This window comes from Salmo trutta, chromosome 21 (genome assembly GCF_901001165.1).
Source record: "Salmo trutta chromosome 21, fSalTru1.1, whole genome shotgun sequence".
In the NCBI taxonomy this organism is placed as follows: Eukaryota; Metazoa; Chordata; class Actinopteri; order Salmoniformes; family Salmonidae; genus Salmo; species Salmo trutta.
The window spans coordinates 6216222-6235902 of NC_042977.1; the positions used below are offsets into that span (position 1 = coordinate 6216222).

The 19681-nt window shown below is 42.9% G+C and overlaps 1 protein-coding gene and 1 non-coding gene across 3 annotated transcripts; both read right to left on the reverse strand.

Moving 5' to 3' along the window:
* Window positions 1-5378: 5378 nt before the first annotated feature.
* On the reverse strand, window positions 5379-18453 carry LOC115156574 (ATP-binding cassette sub-family F member 2). Of its 2 annotated transcripts, none has more exons than XM_029704045.1 (15): window positions 18346-18453; window positions 17024-17175; window positions 16569-16781; window positions 15924-16106; window positions 15382-15553; window positions 14396-14491; window positions 12967-13069; window positions 8660-8755; window positions 8318-8437; window positions 7756-7845; window positions 7479-7589; window positions 7168-7230; window positions 6799-6927; window positions 6251-6454; window positions 5379-5924 (listed from the first exon to the last, which is right to left on the reverse strand). In XM_029704045.1, the coding sequence occupies exons 2-15, from the start codon at window positions 17130-17132 to the stop codon at window positions 5808-5810; spliced, it is 1806 nt and encodes a 601-aa protein (XP_029559905.1). In that variant the 5' UTR covers window positions 17133-17175; window positions 18346-18453; the 3' UTR covers window positions 5379-5807. The 2 variants fall into 2 exon arrangements, with proteins under 2 accessions (XP_029559905.1, XP_029559904.1); XM_029704044.1 differs by having other exon boundaries at window positions 16997-17175.
* On the reverse strand, window positions 14068-14181 carry LOC115157813 (small nucleolar RNA SNORD89). Its single transcript, XR_003868568.1, has one exon. It is a non-coding gene; the product is annotated as a small nucleolar RNA SNORD89 (small nucleolar RNA).
* Window positions 18454-19681: the final 1228 nt, after the last annotated feature.

A 19681-nucleotide genomic window follows, 5' to 3' on the forward strand; every position in this document is an offset into this window, starting at 1 on the left:
TGTGCTTAGGGTTGTTGTTCTGTTGGAAGGTGAACCTTCGACCCCAGTCTGAGAGCTCTGGAGCAGGTTTTCATCAAGGATCTTTCTGTACTCTGTTCATCTTTGCCTCAATCCTGACTAGTCTCCCAGTCACTGCCGCTGAAACACATCCCAACAGCATGATTCTACCACCATCATGCTTCACCGTAGGGATGGTGCCAGGTTTCGTCCAGACGTGACGCTTGGCATTCAGGCCAAAGAGTTCAATCTTGGTTCCATCAGACCAGAGAATCTTCTCTTCGTCTGAGAGTCTTTAGGTACCTTTTAGCAAACTCCAAACAGGCTGTTATGTGCCTTTTACTGAGGAGTGGCTTCTGTCTGGCCTGATTGGTGGAGTGCTGAAGAGATGGTTGTCCTTCTGGAAGGTTATCCCATCTCCACAGAGGAACTCTAGAGCTCTGTCAGAGTGACCATTGGGTTCTTGGTCACCTCCCTGACCAAGGCCCTTCTCCCCCGATTGCTCACTTAGTCCGGGCGGCCAGCTCTAGAAAGAGTCTTGGTGGTTCCCAACGTCACTGTGTTCTTGGGGACCTTCAATGCTGCAGAAATGTTTTGGTACCCTTCCCCAGATCTGTGCCTCAACACAATCCTGTCTCGGAGCTCTATGGACAATTCCTTTGACATTGCTTGGTTTTTGCTCTGATATGCACTGTCAACTGTGGGACCTTATATAAACAGGTGTGCGCCAAATCATGTTCAATCAATTGAATTTACCACAGGTGGACTCCAAGTTGTAGAAACCTCTCAAGGATGATCAAGCTCAACGGCGACAAGACTGAGCTGCTCTTCCTCCTGGAGAAGTCCTGCCCACTCAAAGACCTCTCCATCACAGTTGACAACTCCACAGTGTGGCCCTCCCACAGTGCAAAGAACCTTGGCATGACCCTGGACAACACCCTGTCGTTCTCTGCAAACATCAAAACTGTGACTCGCTCCTGCAGGTTCATGCTGTACAACATCCGAAGAGCACGACCCTACCTCACACAGGAAGCGGTGCAGGTCCTAATCCATCTGCACTACTGCAACTCACTGTTGGCTGGGCTCCCCGCTTGTGCCATCAAACCCCTGCCTTCAAACTCTCCCGAAAGGGGGAGTAGCAGTGGTCAAGTGTTTTCCAGCGTGAGTACTGTGTTGATAGAACTTCGGTAGTGTTTTCCTCAAATTTGCTTTGTTAAAATCCCCATCTACAATAAATGTGGCCTCAGGATATGTGGTTTCCAGTTTGCATAAAGTCCAGTGTAGTTCCTTGAGGGCCGTCGTGGTATCGGCTTGAGGGGAAATATACATGGCTGTAACTATATCCGAAGAGAATTCTCTTGGGAGGTAATACGGTCGGCATTTGATTGTGAGGTATTCTAGGTCGGGTGAACAAAAGGACTTGAGTTTCTGTACGTTATCACAATCACACCATGAGTAGTTAATCATGAATCATGCACCTCCGCCTTTCTTCTTCCCGGAGAGTTCTTTATTCCTGTCTGTGCGATGTACTAAGAACCTAACTGGCTGTATGGACGGGGACAGTATATCCGGAGAGAACCATGATTCCGTGAAACAGTATGTTACAGTCCCTGATGTCTCTCTGGAAGGAGATTCTCGCCCTGAGCTCGTCTACTATATTGTCCAGAGACTGAACATTAGCGAGTAATATACTTGGATGTGGTGGATGGTTTGCACGCCTCCTGAGTCGGAATAGAAGTCAACTCTGAAAACCTTTTCTCCACTGGCGGCGTCTTTCCGGCTGTATGTAATAACACAAAAAACGTTCGGGACTAATAACATAAGAAATAACACACAAAAAAACTAAATACAGCAAAGTTGCTTAGGAGCTAGAAGCAGAGCTACCATGTCTGTTGGCGCCATCTTCCGACCATGGTGCTTACCTACAGAACAGCAAGAGGAACTCCCCTCCCTACTTTTAGGCTATGTCATAGGCTATGCCATTGTCCAGGCCCTGTGTGTCCACAGGCACTCTCATTTGTTGACTTCTGCAACCGTGAAAGCCTTGGGTTCATGTATGTTAACATCAGAAGCCTCCTCCCTAAGTTTGCTTTATTCACTGCTTTAGCACACTCTGCCAACCCTAATGTCCTAGCCGTGTCTGAACCCTGGCTTAGGAAGGCCACCAAAAATTCTGAAATTTCCTCCCCAATTACATTTTCTGTCAAGACAGAACTGCTAAAGGGGGCAGAATTGCAATCTACTGTAGAGATAGCCTGCAGAGTTCTGTCATACTATCAAGGTCTATGCCCAAACAGTTCGAGCTTCTACTTTTAAAGATCCATCTCTCCAGAAATAAGTCCCTCACTGTTGCCACTTGTTATACACCCCCCTCAGCTCTCAGCTGTGCCCTGGACACCATATGTGAATTGATTGCCCCCATCTATCGTCAGAGTTTGTACTGCTTGGTGACCTAAATTGGGATATGCTCTTCAAAAGGGGGGACACTCTAGATCCAAACTGTTACAGACCTATATCCATTCTGCCCTGCCTTTCTAAAGTCTTCGAAAGCCAAGTGAACAAAATTTAGAATCCCACCGTACCTTCTCCGCTATGCAATCTGGTTTCCAAGCTGGTCACGGGTGCACCTCAGCCACGCTCAAGGTCCTAAACGATATCATAACCGCCATCGATAAAAGACAGTACTGTGCAGCCGTCTTCATCGACCTAGCCAAGGTTTTCAACTCTGTCAGTCACTGTATTCTTATCGGCAGACTCAACAGTCTTGTATTCTCTAATGACTGCCTCGCCTGGTTCACTAACTACTTCTCAGATAGAGTTCAGTGTGTCAAATCAGAGGGCCTGTTGTCCGGACCTCTGGCAGTCTCTATGGGGGTGCCACAGGGTTCAATTCTCAGGCCGACTCTTTTCTCTGTATATATCAATGATGTCGCTCTTGCTGCGGATGATTATTTGATCCACCTCTACGCAGAAGACACCATTCTGTATACATCTGGCCCTTCTTTGTAGAAAAGGTTCTACAGCTGCAACATCGAGAGCATCCTGTCCGGTTGCATCACTGCCTGGTACGGCAATTGCTCGGCCTCCGACCGCAACGCACTTCAGAGGGTAGTGCGTACGGCCCAGTACATCACTGGGGCAAAGCTGCCTGCCATCCAGGACCTCTACACCAGGCGGTGTCAGAGGAAGGCCCTGAAAATTGTCAAAGACCCCAGCCACCCCAGTCATAGACTGTTCTCTCTACTACCGCATGGCAAGCGGTACCGGAGTGCCAAGTCTAGGACAAAAAGGCTTCTCAACAGTTTTTACCCCCAAACCATAAGACTCCTGAACAGGTAACCAAATGGTTACCCGGACTATTTGCATTGTGTGCCCCCACCCCTCTTTTTACGCTGCTGCTACTCTCTGTTTATCATATATGCATAGTCACTTTAACTATACATTCATGTACATACTACCTCAATTGGCCCGACCAACCAGTGCTCCCGCACATTGGCTAACCGGGCTATCTGCATTGTGTCCCACCACCCGCCAACCCCTCTTTTTACGCTACTGCTACTCTCTGTTCATCATATATGCATAGTCACTTTAACCATACCCACATGTACATACTACCTCAATAAGCCTGACTAACCGGAGTCTGTATATAGCCTTGCTACTCTTATTTTCAAATGTCTTTTTACTGTTGTTTTATTTCTTTACTTACCTACACACACACACATTTTTCCGCACTATTGGTTAGAGCCTGTAAGTAAGCATTTCACTGTAAGGTCTATATACCTGTTGTATTTGGAGCACGTGACAAATAAACTTTGATTTGAATAGCACTCACATAGGTGTTCCTTTTGTCCAGGTGGGAAAGGGCAGTGTGGAGTGCAATAGAGATTGCATCATCTGTGGATCTATTAGGGCGGTACGCAAATTGGAGTGGGTCTAGGGTTTCTGGGATAATGGTGATGTGAGCCATGACCAGCCTTTCAAAGCAATACATGTCTATGTAGCGTGGTTCGTTCTGCATTGTGTACTTTTAAATAGGACACTGCCACAACTGGAGATCTGCTTGTTGCATAATTTTTTTTTTGCCCTGCACACGAAGAGACAACACACAATATTTTAGCCCTTGGCGCAGTCACAGCTTTCAGGCACCTCGCTAGCCGAAGGTCAGGCAAAAAAAAGAGAGCGCCAAAAAGAAATAACAGGTGCTGCGTGCACACATTCAGTGCACAACAGCACACCATACAATACAAGTAAAATGACATAACATAATTCTGACAAAATAAAAAGACACCTGCACACGAAGAGACAACATACAATATTTTAGCCCTTGGCGCAGTCACAGCTCTCAGGCATGTGCACATGGAAACTTACTCAAACACTGTCCCAAGTGCTCACAAGTTACAATAGGTACCTTAGTTATCGAGCTAGATATGAAAAAGTGTTTGAACACCAAAAAATAACATTAGCTATGCAGCTGTAATTAAAAAAAAAAAAACACTGAATTATTATCAACATCCCCTTGACCTGGCCTATTTGAATTGGTCCTTGTGAGCAACTTGATGCATAATCTAGGGGAACAACATCACACTGCTACATCTACAAACGTGAGTGCTATGGGTCGGTAGTCATTTAGGCAGGTTACCTTAGTGTTCTTGGGCACAGGCACTATGGTGGTCTGCTTGAAACATGTTGGTATTACAGACTCAAACAGGGAGAGGTTGAAAATGTCAGTGAAGACACTTGCCAGTTGGTCAGTGCATGCTCGCAGTACACATCCTGGTAATCAGTCTGGCCCCGCGGCTTTAGTGAATGTTGACCTTTTTAAAGGTCTTAATCACATCAGCTGCGGACAGCGTGATCAGTCTTCCGGAACAGCTTGTGCCCCCATGCATGTTTGTGTTATTTGCCTCGAAGCGAGCATAGAAGTAGTTTAGCTCGTCTGGTAGGCTTGTGTCACTGGGCAGCTCTCAGCTATGCTTCCCTTTGTAGTCTAATGGTTTGCAAGCCCTGCCACATCCGACGAGTGTCAGAGCCGGTGTAGTACCATCTAGTTAACTGTTAACCAATTTTGAACTAGCTATCACGGTAGCTTACATGTCCATGTTGACGTCGCTGGACTACAGATATCAAATTATTTGTAGTTGTCGTAAACTAGCTGAATGCCAATGAGACAATGATTTTTACCTGCTACAGTTGTCAATCATGCAATTATGACCCAAATGCAAACACTTGTAGAAAACACTTCTTGTTTCTGCCTTCAAAATAAAAGCGCCTATACACAATGAGCTCCAAAGGCTAAAAATAAAATGAAAATGCTTAGAACTTTGTCCATGAACTGATGAGTCAAAGTTATCACAGTCATGTAACTAAAAACAAAACAAGTCAGTTATTTTGCTCCTTTATTCATACAATCCCATTATTGCAGGTACAGTTAAATAATGACAAAATAATAAAAAGCTATTTTAGAGTAAAAGGAAATAAATTGGTACAGGCGGCTAACTTCCTACTATATCTGAACTGTGGAAAAATGCACGCGTTCTCTACCACATTGATGGATAAATTATTTATTTTAATTGAGAAATCAAGATACCATATGTATGCCTGTGAAGGTGGTAGCAATGGAAGGCAACTAGGTCGCACCACAACCTTCCAGCAGCCTATAAAAAGAGGCTTTAAAAGCAGGAGGAATTGGGCATCTTGAAATGGAGTAACATGCTTCGAGTTATATAGCCACGTGAAGAGGGAATGGGAAAAATGGGAGTCCACAGTCTTGGGACAGTGCAGTCTTGAATCTGGGGAGGTATTTCAATTTTCTATACACCATGAGAATTTTTGTCTATCTTCTTTTTCAAATGGTCTTTGTAAGCCAAGATGTCCCGGTTCCATTTGGTGATGGTTTGCTTTTCGCACACCCAGATCTCCTGGGCCACCTATGGAAAACAAAGGAGAAAGGGGGTTAAATAGGGGCACAAAAACAGGACAAGCACATACAAGTGCATTAATCCCAGTTCTTCCAACAAATCATTTCAATAAGTAAACTAGAGCCATTTCTGATAAGCTCATTCAAAATGTTGACTCCACTGCTGTATACTAGTGGAGTTTAACGGCTCAGCACCGTTGTGCTATTGGCATGGTCGAGTATGTTCAGACACTGTGGCCCACAAATGCATTGCCCTCATTAGGGTTGGAGTAAATTTCTGTTAATTTTTAAAGCAACCCTTTCAAACAAATCTGTTTCCAATTGTCCGATCCTCACCTGCTGGATGAGCCTGAAGTCATGGCTAACCAGCATCATGCCGCCCTCGTACTCGTTGATGGCGTCGGCCAGGGCATCGATGGTCTCGATATCTAAGTGATTGGTGGGCTCGTCCAAGAAGAGCATGTGGGCGTTCTGCCCGGCCAGCCAGGCAAAGCACACCCGGCACTTCTGCCCGTCAGACAAGTTCCTAATGGGGTTCACCTGGGGGGAAAAAAAACAGAAATGTCACCAATTGTCAGAAGACAGTTCCCCCAATTCATATATAGGGGTTTAATTAAATTACCGACTTGGGTTGAATTTCAAATGACTACAACCCTGCCTGGTTTGAAATAGTTATTTATTTTCCATACTTAAGCTGTCCTTGGAGCTTTCGTGATACAAATGGAACAGTCCCAAAAGTACAAACCCCACTCCCCTGGCACAACAGACAGTCTCAAACGTTAAAATGACTTGAAAGCAAAACAAAATGCTATCTGAAGGCAGGTCTGCAATTGGGAGATAACAATATTTGAGGATCACAATTGATCACTAATGATCAAACTGACCTGCTGTTTGCCTGTCAGCCCATAGCGGCCAATGATCTTCCGCATCTCCTCCCTCTCCTTGATCTCTGGGTAACACTTCATCATGTAATCCAGGGGGGAGAGGTCGAGTTCCAGCTGCTCTGTTAGATGCTGGAGAAAATAGAGTAGGTTCAGCCATGTGAATCATAGACATTTTTTACAAATCTCCAACTTAACTTCAATCAAGTTAAATAAAAAAGTAATCCACTTCACAACCACGCACAAAATCAGTTGGTGGAACCACAGATTTACTCAAATTTGAAGACTACTCCAATTTTGGAATTGTAGAGCATACGCACTTAAATGATCTAAGACAGTTCAGGATACCAGTGTGCTTTAATGGTATGGTACCTGGTGATATCTGCCAATCTTGACGTGGGAGTTCTTGCGGATCATACCGTCAGTGGGGAGGAGCTGAGGACAAAGACAATGAGGAGACATTGGTAGGGATGGAAAGATGGCAGTTGTGGGATATATGTTCAAAGAAATGCATAGGCAACTGAACAGGAAATAAAAACAGCTTACATTTGGTTTCTTATTGACCATTCTCACATCAGTAAAAATTAAACTATAAACTATTTATGGTAACATGTCATGGTATGGCTGAATAACAGGAGAACAATTCAAGTCTGCTAAATGACCATAACAATAACAAGACTAACCTCTCCCATGAGGAGTTTAAGCAGGGTGGACTTCCCGGCCCCGTTGGGCCCCACAAGGGCCACTCTGGTGTCGAGGTCGATACCGAACTCAAGGTTCTTGTATATATGGGGCTGAATCATCAAACAAGGGAAAACATAAGACAACAATATTGCAAAAAACATGATACAGTATAGTTTGGAGCTGGAATCTCTTTAGTCTTTCGTTTTAGGAACAGTTATAAAAAACAAGTTGAGCAAAACATTCGTTAGGTAGAAGTGAGGTTGGACAAACGCGTACCTGGTCATCAGAGTACTTGAAGCTGACATTTTGGACCATGATGACAGGAGGGGGAATCTTCCCACAGGGAGGAAAACAAAATGACAGGGTCTAAAAAAAGGAAAAGAAGGATGAGTTAAGAGTTTAGGATGGTTTGCAGGTGTTATTCTTTGATTCCTGCCTTGTGACACCCTGAAGGAAGCTATGGAATTATGGATCCTCTTTTGCATTTTACTATTATCCTGGAGCTAACAGAACCTGTGGCGTCAGCTCTACACTCCTTGGCATGCTGCTTAGATCAGGAAAAGTTGTCGGCCACTTTTTTGTCACCGTGCCCCTTCACGAAGAACACACTGCCTGACAGGGGCACTATAATTCGGCCTTTTGTTGATATCATACCACAGCAGCAATAATAAGAGTACACCCAAACTCTGGTCACCTGCCTGCAGTAATATCCACTATAACTATGGTCCATAGATTTCTGATCATGTGACTCCAAACTTGTTATACCAAAAAGAGCACCTGTTCCTAACCTATAGGGAAAAGCACAATCAGCCCTGTCAAAGTCACTAAACATACTTACTTGGTCATTCTTAACACTCTCAGTCAGGCCCGAGGCCACCATCTTCTGCAGAGTCTTCTCTTTACTCTGGGCTTGGCGAGCCAGCTTGGCTGAGCCGTGCCCAAACCGGGCTATGTAGTTCTGGTGGGGTAGTAAGGAGAGAGAGAGAGAGAGAGAGAGAAGGGTTTACAAAACTACTTATGTTTGATGAAGCAGTTCACTCCCAACACTTCCATCGGCCACAAGCTAGGTGGTTCCAAAATAACCCATCACCATGGGTGATGTATCACATTACTGGCGTCAGCCCGAATTTCACATACTACTTGTGTATGTGAAAGTGTCCTGAGAGAAAGGGGAGTTTACCTTCATGTGTTTGATCTGGTCCTGCTCCCAATTGAACCGCTTCATCTGGTTCTCTTCCAACTCCTCCCTGGTCTTAATGTACTGGTCGTAGTTGCCCTTTGAGGAAGTAAACAAATATTTGTTTTCAGATGATTGTGTACCATTTAAAAAAAAGAAAAAAAAAAGGGATGTACCCCCACATCTTTCATTTACTTTGTTTATGACTTGAACATAGTAAGCTTTTAAATCATAGTAACTCACCAAGACAAAATACACATGTAAATGCAGAGTTCAATACACATCCTGACAGATGGAATTTCATGACATCTAACCAAATTACCACCAATTGGTGGCGTCTATGCATGTATAAAAAAGTAAGCGTAATGTGGTATCGTCGCTGGGAGGCTGCTCTGATCCCATGTACCATCTCTTGTCATTGTGTAAGGTCAAGCAGCAGCACAAAAATAAGTGTACAAGACACCTGTCTGACTTGCGCCTGTGAGTGGACTGATCCATTGTGGAGGCAGTGGAGATGGCACAGTCCATCAGTCCAAGACCTGTGCTACTGAAAAATTGTATATGGTGCAACAAATAAAAAATATTTTTGAACAAAAAGGCACTTTCTCCCACGTTAGATACTGGTCGCAGTCCTGAAACGCATCAGTGTGCTGTTGAATTGGCGCCTTTTCCTAGACCATGTTGCTATGTGCATAATAGCAAAGTTAACCACCATATTGGTTTGTCACAAATCTGTCTGTTTTTAATCTAGGCCATGCCTTAACCTTTTAGTGACTGGGGGCAGTATTCAGAAATTCAGATGAATGACGTGCCCAAATTAAACTGCCTGCTACTCGGGCCCAGAAGGTAGGATATGCATAATATTAGTAGATTTGGATAGAAAACACTCCAAAACTGTTTGAATGATGTCTGTGAGTATAACAGAACTCATATGGCAGGCAAAAACCTGAGAAAGATTTCCATGCTTCCTGGTTGGATTTAAGGTTTGTAGTTTTTCAAGGGATTCCCTATCCAGTGACTTAGGGTTCATTTTGCACTTCCTAAGGCTTCCACTAGATGTCAACAGTCTTTAGAACCTTATTTCATGCTTCTACTGTGAATAGGGAGAGAATAAGAGCTCCTGGAAGTAGACGACAGAGAATGACATGAGTTCAGTGGCGTGTGAGAGTTAGCAGTGTTCCTTTTCTTTTCTGAAGACATTGGAATTGTCCGGTTGGAATATTACTGAAGATTTATGATAAAAACATTCTAAAGATTGATGCTATACATCATTTGACATGTTTCTACGAACGCAAATATAACTTTTAAAAAAAAAACTTTTCGTCGTGACATTTTGCGCACGCTTCCTGCATTTGGAGTAGTGGACTAAACGCGTGAACAAAAAGGAGGTATTTGGACATAAATGATGGACTTTATCAAACAAAACAAACACTTATTGTGGACCTGGGATTCCTGGGAGTGCATTCTGATGAAGATCAAAGGTAATTGAATATTTATAATGCCATTTCTGATTTTAGTTGACTCCAAAATGGCGGGTATCTGTATTGCTTGTTGTTGTTGTCCGAGTGCTGTACTCAGATTATTGCAAAGTGTGCTTTCGCTGTAAACTTAAAATCTGACGCAGCGGTTGCATTAAGGAGAAGTGTATCTATAATTCTTTGAATAACTTTTGAATATTTTATCAACATTTATGATGAGTATTTCTGTAAATTGATGTGCTCATTCACCAGATGTTTTGGGAGGCAAAACATTTCTGAACATTACACGCCAATGTAAAATGGGGTTTTTGGATATAAATATGAACTTTATCGAGCAAAACATACATGTATTGCGTAACATGAAGTCCTATGAGTGCCATCTGATGAAGATCAAAGGTTAGTGATTCATTTTAGCTGTATTTCTGGTTTTTGTGATGCCTCTCCTTGCTTGGAAAATGGCTGTGTGGTTTTTCTTGTCTCGGCGCTGTCCTAACATAATATAATGTTATGCTTTCGCCGTAAAGCCTTTTTGAAAATCGGACAATGTGGTTGGATTAACGAGAAAAGTATCTTTAAAAATGGGATATAATAGTTGTATGTTTGAGAAATTTGAATGAGATTTGTTGTTTTGAATTTGCCTCCCTGCTATTTCACTGGCTGTTGAATAGTGTGTCCTGCGGGTGGGACGCTAGCGTCCCACATTTCCCAGAGAGGTTAATAGAGGCTGTACATTTTGTTAGACCAGACTCTCTGGTATTATTTATTTAGTGTTGTTTACACTGTCCCAAATTTTCTGAAAAATTATATAATATTAATCCACATTTTTTCCTTGATCTCATTATCATAATATTTCTAATATTAAGTAATGTCATTATTATTAGTAGGCTTAGTATAGCAGCCTTGTATAACCACCACCGAGCTGTAGGCCTAAGAGCGCATCTTGTTTAGTCTAAAATACCGTAACTTACTTAGGCCTATATTTCAATACTTATATAGGCTACTGTATCAATAAATGATATATTTGTTCATGTCACACAGCATAAGAGTCATTCATGATTTGAAATGCAATCAAGCATTTAATTTAAAAATAAAGCAACCATTGAATAATTAGCGTAAAACAATTGGCGTAAACCGTTCCATTTCGGAAATTGAATTCACGAATGAATGCAACTTTAGTATTTACTGTAATAAAGGCTTAACAAAAAATGACAGATACGCTTATAATCTCTACATTTTTATTTATTTAGGGGGCAATTTATTTAGTGTTTGCTTGTCTGAAGTAGAGGACCTCATAAGCTGCAGACCATACCATCTACCAAGACAGTTCTCATTTATATTTTTCATCAAGGGTCTATGTACTTCGCGCCGTTCATCTTTCCCCTTGATCCTGACTCGTCTCCCAGTGACCACCGATGAAAAACATCCCCACAGCAAGATGCTGCTGCCACCACGCGTCACCATAGGGATGGTGCCAGGTTTCCTCCAGACGTGACCCATGACATTCAGGCCAAAGAGTTCAATCTTGGTTTCATCAGACCAGAGAATATTGTTTCTCATGGTCCGAGTCCTTTAGCTGCCTTTTGGCAAACTCTAAGCGGCCTGTCATGCGTCTAACTGAGGAAAGGCTTCGTGTGGCCACTTTACCATAAAGGCCTGATCGGTAGAGTGCTGCAGAGCTGGGAGAACCTTCCAGAAGGACAACCAACTCCAGAGAAACTCTGGAGCTCTGTCAGTGACCATCGGGTTCTTGGTCACCTCCCTGACCAAGATCCTTCTCCCCCGACTGCTCAGTTTGGCCAGCTGCAGAATTTTTTTGGTACCCTTCCCCAGATCTGTGCCTCGACAGTATCCTGTCTCGGAGCTCTACGGACTATTTCTTCGGCCTCGTGGCTTAGTTTTTGCTCTGACGAGCACGGTCAACTGTGGGACATTATATAGACAAGTGTGTGCCTTTCCAAACCATGTCCAATCAATTGACTTTACCACAGGTGGACTCAAAGCTGTAGAACCATCTCAAGGATGATCAATGGAAACAGGCTGCACGTGAACTCAATTGACAGTCTCATAGCAAAGGGTCTGAATACAAATGTAAATACGTTTTTTCCCCTCCTCTCGCAAAATGTCTAAGAACCTGTTTTGCTTTGTCATTATGGGGTGCTGTGTGTAGTTTGATAAGGGGAAAATATTTATTCAGTTTTAGAACAAGTCTAACGTAACAAAATGTGGAAAATGTCAAGGGGCTGAATACTCTCCGAATGCACTGTAAATAACATTCACTCCCTAATAGCTAAACAGTTACCTATAGGGTACAAGTTATGTTTTGAATTGGCAACCTAGTTAGTCTTATATATTTCATAGGCTAGGCCTACCTGATGCTGCAATGTCCGACTTTCTCTCCTTGAGCAACGGCCCACTTGTCTCGCACACATGTAGGTGATGCACACAAACACAGACGTGTCATTCCGATCCTGGCAGATGTCGCTTTAAATTTTATTGATATAATATTAACTGCCTGAATAAATTACACCAACAGAAATTAATGTTCAAGACTTTTCAAAATTCTCAGATTTGATCATTTTCCAAAACTTATCCAAGCCTGGATAACACCATTTTAAAATTATGACTTTCACAGTATTTTCATGACCGTACAAACCCTGTAAATGGTGGAAGTCTGAGCTTTAACTGGGTCCATTTGGGTAAGTTTAGTGAACTAGTGATTATTTATCAACTGAGGACAGGAAATGCAACTGCTCAGACCTGGAGAATTATTGTAAACCATACAAACATCTTGTTAGTCCATGGTGGCTCATGACAGAGTGCAGTTGCTCTTACCGTGTAGTATTTCAGCTTGCGCTCGTGCAAGTGCATGATGTTGGTGCACACGCCGTTGAGGAAATCTTGCGAATGGGAGATCAGGACCAGAATACGTTTGAATCTGTAGAATAGGAGAAAGGTTGAAACTTCGGACACTTCTAAATAGTAACAATGCCAATTCTTGAGTTACACGACCAATAGGCATTATCCGTACAATGTCAGGGACCAAAGTCAAAAGGTAACTGCCAAAGTAATGGAAACACTTGAATAAATGAGGGCTACAAAGAATATTGAAAGCAGGTGCGGTTCCAGAGCTAGCTAAGCAATTAACACCCCATCCTGCTTAGGGTCATCTATAAAAATGCTGGGCAGGCCATTATTTTGGTTACCACGGCTATGCCTTGCCTGGCTACCCAAATGCCTTGCTCTGGCCAAACGCTACGCACACGGACATGAGTTTCTCCGTAATAAGTCAGGATTCGAGTACCTCCAATGATTTATAGAACGAACACATTCTTAGTTATTCTGAGTAAAGCTGCATTTAGAAAATATGTCATTGGCTGCGATACTGATTGGTTAGAGATAATCCAATCGCTGATGACAGTTTTGTACATCACCCCTCCTTTTGACATCACCACAAACGACTAACGATGGCAGTCACTGACTGAAACATGTGGTTAACATAGAGCAACGGAGGAATTCAGTGAGTCACCAGGCACGGCTATGACCCCCACCCACAGGGCACGAGTGGTCACTGAATGGTTTGATGAGCATGAAAACCATATGCCATCTCAGTCACCAGAGCTCAACCCAATTTAACAGTCATGGGAGATTCTGGAGCAGCATCTGAGACAGCATTTTCCACCACCACCAAGAAAACACCAAATTATGGAATTTCTGGCAGAAGAATCCATCCAATAGAGTTCCAGACGTTCTGGCTTATGGTGGCCCAACGCCCTATTAAGACACGATGTCAGTGTTTTCTTTATTTTGGCAGTTACCTGTATATAGCTAGTTAGCGCATAACTATAAACTCCATGAGCAATGTCTAAAACAAAATCGGTTATCTTGGAAGTAACAAACCCTGTGGCATCAGCTCTACACTCTTTTTGGAATGCTGCTTAGATCAGATAAACGCTTCGGTCTAGTTTTTGTCAACGCGCCCCCGCACTGAGAACAAACTGCCTGCCAGGGGCACTACAATTCGGCCTTTTGTTTACATCATGTCACAGCAGCAATAACAGCATGTAATAGCAGCTTAGAATTAGTAGATCATGTAAATGTTGCACGATTTTCCAGTTTACCTCTGGAGAGGTCACTTTAATGTCATAGAAGAAACCTGCCTTCAACCAATCTAAGGTGGCTTTTCACATGAAAAGTGATTATACAGGCCCAATTGTGTCTAGAAACGTCATGTCCGACGTCTCACACGTCTAAATGGGCTTACTGGCTAAGCTCTTCCTCCAGCCACACACAGGCATCCAGGTCCAAGTGGTTGGTGGGCTCATCCAGCAGCAACATGAACGGCTTCAAGAACAGGGCCCTGGAGATGAGGAACGCACAAACCCAGGTTAGTAGGTCTTCAAAATAAGTGCTAAAATAGGCCTATTCACACCCTCACCAAAACAACAGGGCATTTGTAAATGAAAAAAACACAATTCACAGGTATGTCTTATTGGAGGTTGTGAATTAGATGTTTTAAATATAAAACCTCTTAAATAGTTATGACTAAAAGCATTTGGGCAAAGTGAAACTCAAGAGTGAACAGAACTGCAGGGATCAGATAAACGCGTCGGTTAATTTTTGTCACTGTGCCGCTGCACTGAGAACATACTGCTTGTTGGCGGCGTCATCATTCGGCCTTTCTTTACATCACTTCCAAACAGTTCTGAGTCAAACGCCTGTGCATCATTAGAATATAGTTGGTGTCCATATTTTGTTAGGATTCGACCAGTCAAGTTAGGACAGTCAAAGATAAAGTGGGAAAGAAAAATGTTTGTGGCTTGATGTTATTTAGCCAATTCCAAACAATCCAATTCCCCATCGCTCTTCATGTAGATTGCCAGTTTTCTGGACAGGTGTAGACAGTTGAAGCGAGGATTGAGAGAGTCTAGGAAAAAAGATTGCGCTCAAGGCCTGTATTCATATAGTGTCTCACAGTAGCAGTGTTGATCTAGGATCAGTTTTGCTTTTTACATTATAATGAATGAACAGGGGCTTGGGGCAGAGCTGGGACCATATTCTCAGAGTAGTGGCGCATATCTAGGATCAGGTCCCACCTGTCCATTATGATCCAAAAGTTAACTGATGCTAGATCAGCGTGCCTACACTTTGAACCTTTATGAACAAGGGCCCAGATCCCAAATATGCACTGAGACGCTTTATTAGTATAGGTAAAGGTTTGTCTTTGTATTGTAAAGGGTGGGTTTGTACCTGGCCAGAGCGACACGCATCCTCCAGCCTCCGCTGAAGTCCTTAAGCTTCTTCTGCTGCATGGCGGCGGTAAAGCCCAGGCCGTGGAGGATCTGGGAGGCCCGCACCTCAGCCTTATCCGCGTCCAGCTCCTCCAGGCGCTCATAAAGCTCCATCAGCTTCTCACACTCGGCTTTAGGGGGGAGAGAAAAAGGAGAAATAGAGAGATGAGCGTTTGGGTGGAGGACAATGGAAAAGAGGGAGACGAGCAGGATAAGAAGAGAAGATAACAGTTGGGGTGGGTGGAGAGAAATGTTTACTCTACGGTGTTTATTTTAACTGGTTGGAGCAAAATGGAATCACAGTTATTATCCCACCAATTAAGCCTTTGTGCCCTTGTCCCGATGCTACATCGTGAAGGGAACACATTATGCAGGGCTATTCGGGACATGGGAGGTAGTGTACCACACCTAGGAAGGGAAGCTGCCACAGTGAGCACAGTTCCCATGGTAACATGGTAATTCACAGTACTACAACCAAACCACCATTATAAAGCAACTCACAGTCCTCGGATGCCAGGCGCTCTGCCTCCTTCTCCAGATGGATCCTTTCCGCATCCACCTCCATGACACACTGCAAGGCAGTCTTCTCACTGGGAGACATCTCACGGGTCAGGTGGTAGATGTCAATGTGCTCTGGGATAGGTACCTCACGGTGGCCAATGGCTGCCAGCAACATGGATTTACCTGGAAAGAGAAAGATTAGTAAATGTGTCATTTAAGTGTCCCCGTAGAGCTCAAATTTGTAAATAAGGTGGGGACAGTTGAAATAAACTTCTACACAGAAGAAAAGGGTCTACGGCTGCTGTTCTGTTATAAATGTCATAAGAGGCCAATACATACACACAAAAAGTAACCATACCCCAGCTAGAGGTTGCTCCTGGGAAAACTAGGGCAAATTATGTCCTGAGGAGATAAAGGCTGAGTTGGCTGAAAGATGTCCCGTGTGGACAGGTGTGACTAACAACGAAAATGACCAATGGCGTAGCAAAACGAGGTGTCCCAAAGGCACTGTTCATTAGAGTACACCATAAAATGTTTTCCAATGAAAAAAGTCTTAACGGATAAATTCTTACCCAAAACGCATTCAAAAGCGCTTACTTCCTCTTTGTGCCTACTGAACACACCCCATGTGATGTAACCACTTACCGGTGCCGTTGAGGCCAATGAGGCCGTAGCGGCGGCCCGAGTTGAGCTCCAAGCTGGTGTCCTGCAGCAGCTCCTGTCCATGGAAGGTGAGCGACATGCTGGTGACGTGCACATCTGTGCTGTTGGGGTGCGAAGCCAGCACGCCAGTCACCGCCCGCGCCTCAGTCTTCTTCAGCTCAAACTCATCCATCTCCTTGGTCAGGCTTTCCACACCTGTAATTCAGTGACATGGAGGGCCATTTAGTAAGGAATTTCTCCAAATGAAGGGTTACCTATCTCTACTTACATTAATCTGCATGCCAGCCAATCCATTTAACATGAGAGAACAACCACCTGGAATACAAATACATTTCTGAAACCTGAACTAGCAGTGAAGAGGATTTAAACCTGAGCCCTTCTTTAGTTGCTCTATGATTATCAACTATTACCGTTGCTTATGGCTCCATTCTCCTGACCTTCATCTGGTTTCTCTCCCTCTCCATCCTCTGTTTTTTTTGTCTTCTGGCGGGATTTGGCGGCTTCCTTCTTCTTCTGCGCCTTCTTCTTGGCCAGGTCTGAAGGCATGGCTGCTGCTGACCTCGACAAAATTAAACTTGAAGACAGAGAGCTGGGGGACAAAGCAGGGAAAACTGGTTCAGTAAGTAACATTGTGTTGCCTGCATCTAGATTATCAGGAGTATCTAATATGGTAAGCAGTCATCACGTGAATCAAAAGGCTGGTGCCATTTCGGTTTGTTTGATACACCTCATTACCACCACCAAGACAAATGGAAGTAATATCAATTTGGTTGGAAAGGGTCGCCCGTTTGTTATCTTCATTCATGAAGTATGTTGCTGACCAGCCAAATGACAAATTAAATGTACCTAACCCTCTTAAAGCTCTGCCTGATCTGGCTTTTGTCGAACTGCTTTCAAGTCTTCCCTTCGTTGTCATTCATATGAATCACAATCGAAGACGATAACGTAAAGAAATTGCTCATCCAGCTATGGTTAGACCGAGAATAGATTTTACGCGCAGTTACCTAATCATATTGCGCAACTAGCAAACGTTAGTTAGGAAGCTAATCATATTGCGCATTACATTATAAATGCCAGCATCCTTTACCTAGTCAGCTGAGTTAGTCACCTTCCAGTAAACGCTGAATAACTGGGGTAGCTAGCCAGGTGGCCTAGTATGGCTAATCTCACGTATCGTCCTCGTACTCCTTTCCTGCCATTTAATTTACCATGGCTGGCTACATGACTATGTTATATTCGCTCAGAACTGTAACTAACGTTCGCTAGCTATCAGCATTTAAATCAGTTTGCCAACTGCAAATTAACGTTAGTTACCTAGCTGTTAAACTGGCATCCTGGGCCATTGTATTTTAGTGACTGAAATATTTAGGCCCTACCAGTTAGCTAAAACTGGCTAACCAAATTACCTCCGAATCTCGAGCTAGTAGCTAAGCAATTTGATCACAAATCCAGGAAGTCCGTGTGGGTTTTGTTATCTTTCGATTTGTCAGATGCCAATCATCCCACTGGATAAAAACCCCCAAATGATTTTAGAGTCACAGACGCCGGTAAGATAGCTGGTGGCTAATGCCGAGAAACTCGTGGTCCTCTTTTCATTGCATTGTGTAGTAACTAGAAACTAAACGTTAGCTAGCTAACGTTATCAAACAATTCCAAACTAACAACAGATCCTGTCAACAATTTATCAGATACATTTTTACTAAATCCAACAAGTTTTAAACACTATTTGTGACTATGTTAGATATATACGTTTTCTTACCGGTCTTTTTCCACTTCACCCGCGGCTGCGACGATGTTGGAAACGCACAAGAAAGAATGAGGTCGTTGTCGCGTGTCCCAATGCCGGCTCACCGACCAATGAAATGCCGAGTTGTCTTTCCAGACCGACTTTCGCATTTTAATAAAGGGCGGGTTAAATAAGAAGGCTTGTGGGAAATGGTGTTTTCTGAACGTTATTATTAAATAAAGACCAGAAATGATTCATTATTGCAACATCATTGATAGAGTGGACCTCATTTTTCACAGACCGTTCATGGTTACCGCTTGTCAGAAATTTCACTTTTTTTTATTGGAACACGTTTTAGGCTACATAGAACTCCAGTGAAACAAAAATAATGATTGTTATTCATTAGGCTTAAAATAAATAATTGTAACTATTGAGCTTATTTACACATCTAAAGACTCAAGCAGGGTTGGGGTCAGTCAATTCCATTTAAATTCAGTCAATTCAGGAAGTAAACTGACAATTACATTTTTTCTCATATTGAGTAAAATCTCAAATTCAGTTACTGTATTGGTTTGGATCAGTTAAAAAAATATATGACAAGATGACAACATTCAATCAAAACAACAGAAAATACATATATTCCGTAACCAAATACATCTATCTAGAGTTAGAAATTGCACTATGGCTTAGCGGTCAAGGGTTAACCCTTGCTTAATAAATCAGACTGTGATACCAGCTTTCTGGGGACACAGTTTAAATTAAAGCACTGCAAAAATGTGGATAGTTTCCTTACAAGCAAGAATGCTGAATAAAATTACATTTGAACTTACTGTACTGGGTGTCTGAAAAATATCCACAGGAAAGTATTATTTACCCAACTTTTTGGAGCGCCTGTACTACAGTTGAGATTTCTAAAACCTGGCACATGCACAAATGAATTGAACCATTTTAACACCTGCAAGACTTCGGTTAGTATGCATGCATCGTGATAACCACACACAGAGACCTGCATTTTGAAGTCGGTTTAGTAATACCATCAGAACCCAAAATATAAGCTTGTTTCACTCCATTGTTTGTAAACAATATAATTAAACAAACAGTGTAGGATATATCCTCAAAACATGGTTAAAACTATCATTTTGATCTCATAGATGATCTGTCCTTGCATCCATAGCTTTGTCTATGAATTTGAGAGTGGTTACAGGCTGGTTGAGAGTAACCGCTTGTTTGAACTGCAGATTGACCCTTTAAGTTTCCGTTCTGACGGTCGAATATACACTTTCTGAAGAAAAGGCATACGTTGCATATTTTGATTTGTGATAAAATATTGGTGTTAATATGTTAAACATAAATTCAAGGAAGTTTTCAC

What these genes read in the sequence shown, in the direction of transcription:
- LOC115156574 (XM_029704044.1), bottom strand. Translation starts at nt 17,132, where the DNA reads ATGCCTTCAGACCTGGCCAAGAAGAAGGCGCAGAAGAAGAAGGAAGCC. An exon ending in ACCAGATCAAACACATGAAG is followed by an intron (nt 8,438 to 8,659) that starts GTAAACTCCCCT and finishes CTACCCCACCAG; the next exon opens with AACTACATAGCCCGGTTTGG. An exon ending in AGAGTGTTAAGAATGACCAA is followed by an intron (nt 7,846 to 8,317) that starts GTAAGTATGTTT and finishes TCCTTTTTTTAG; the next exon opens with ACCCTGTCATTTTGTTTTCC.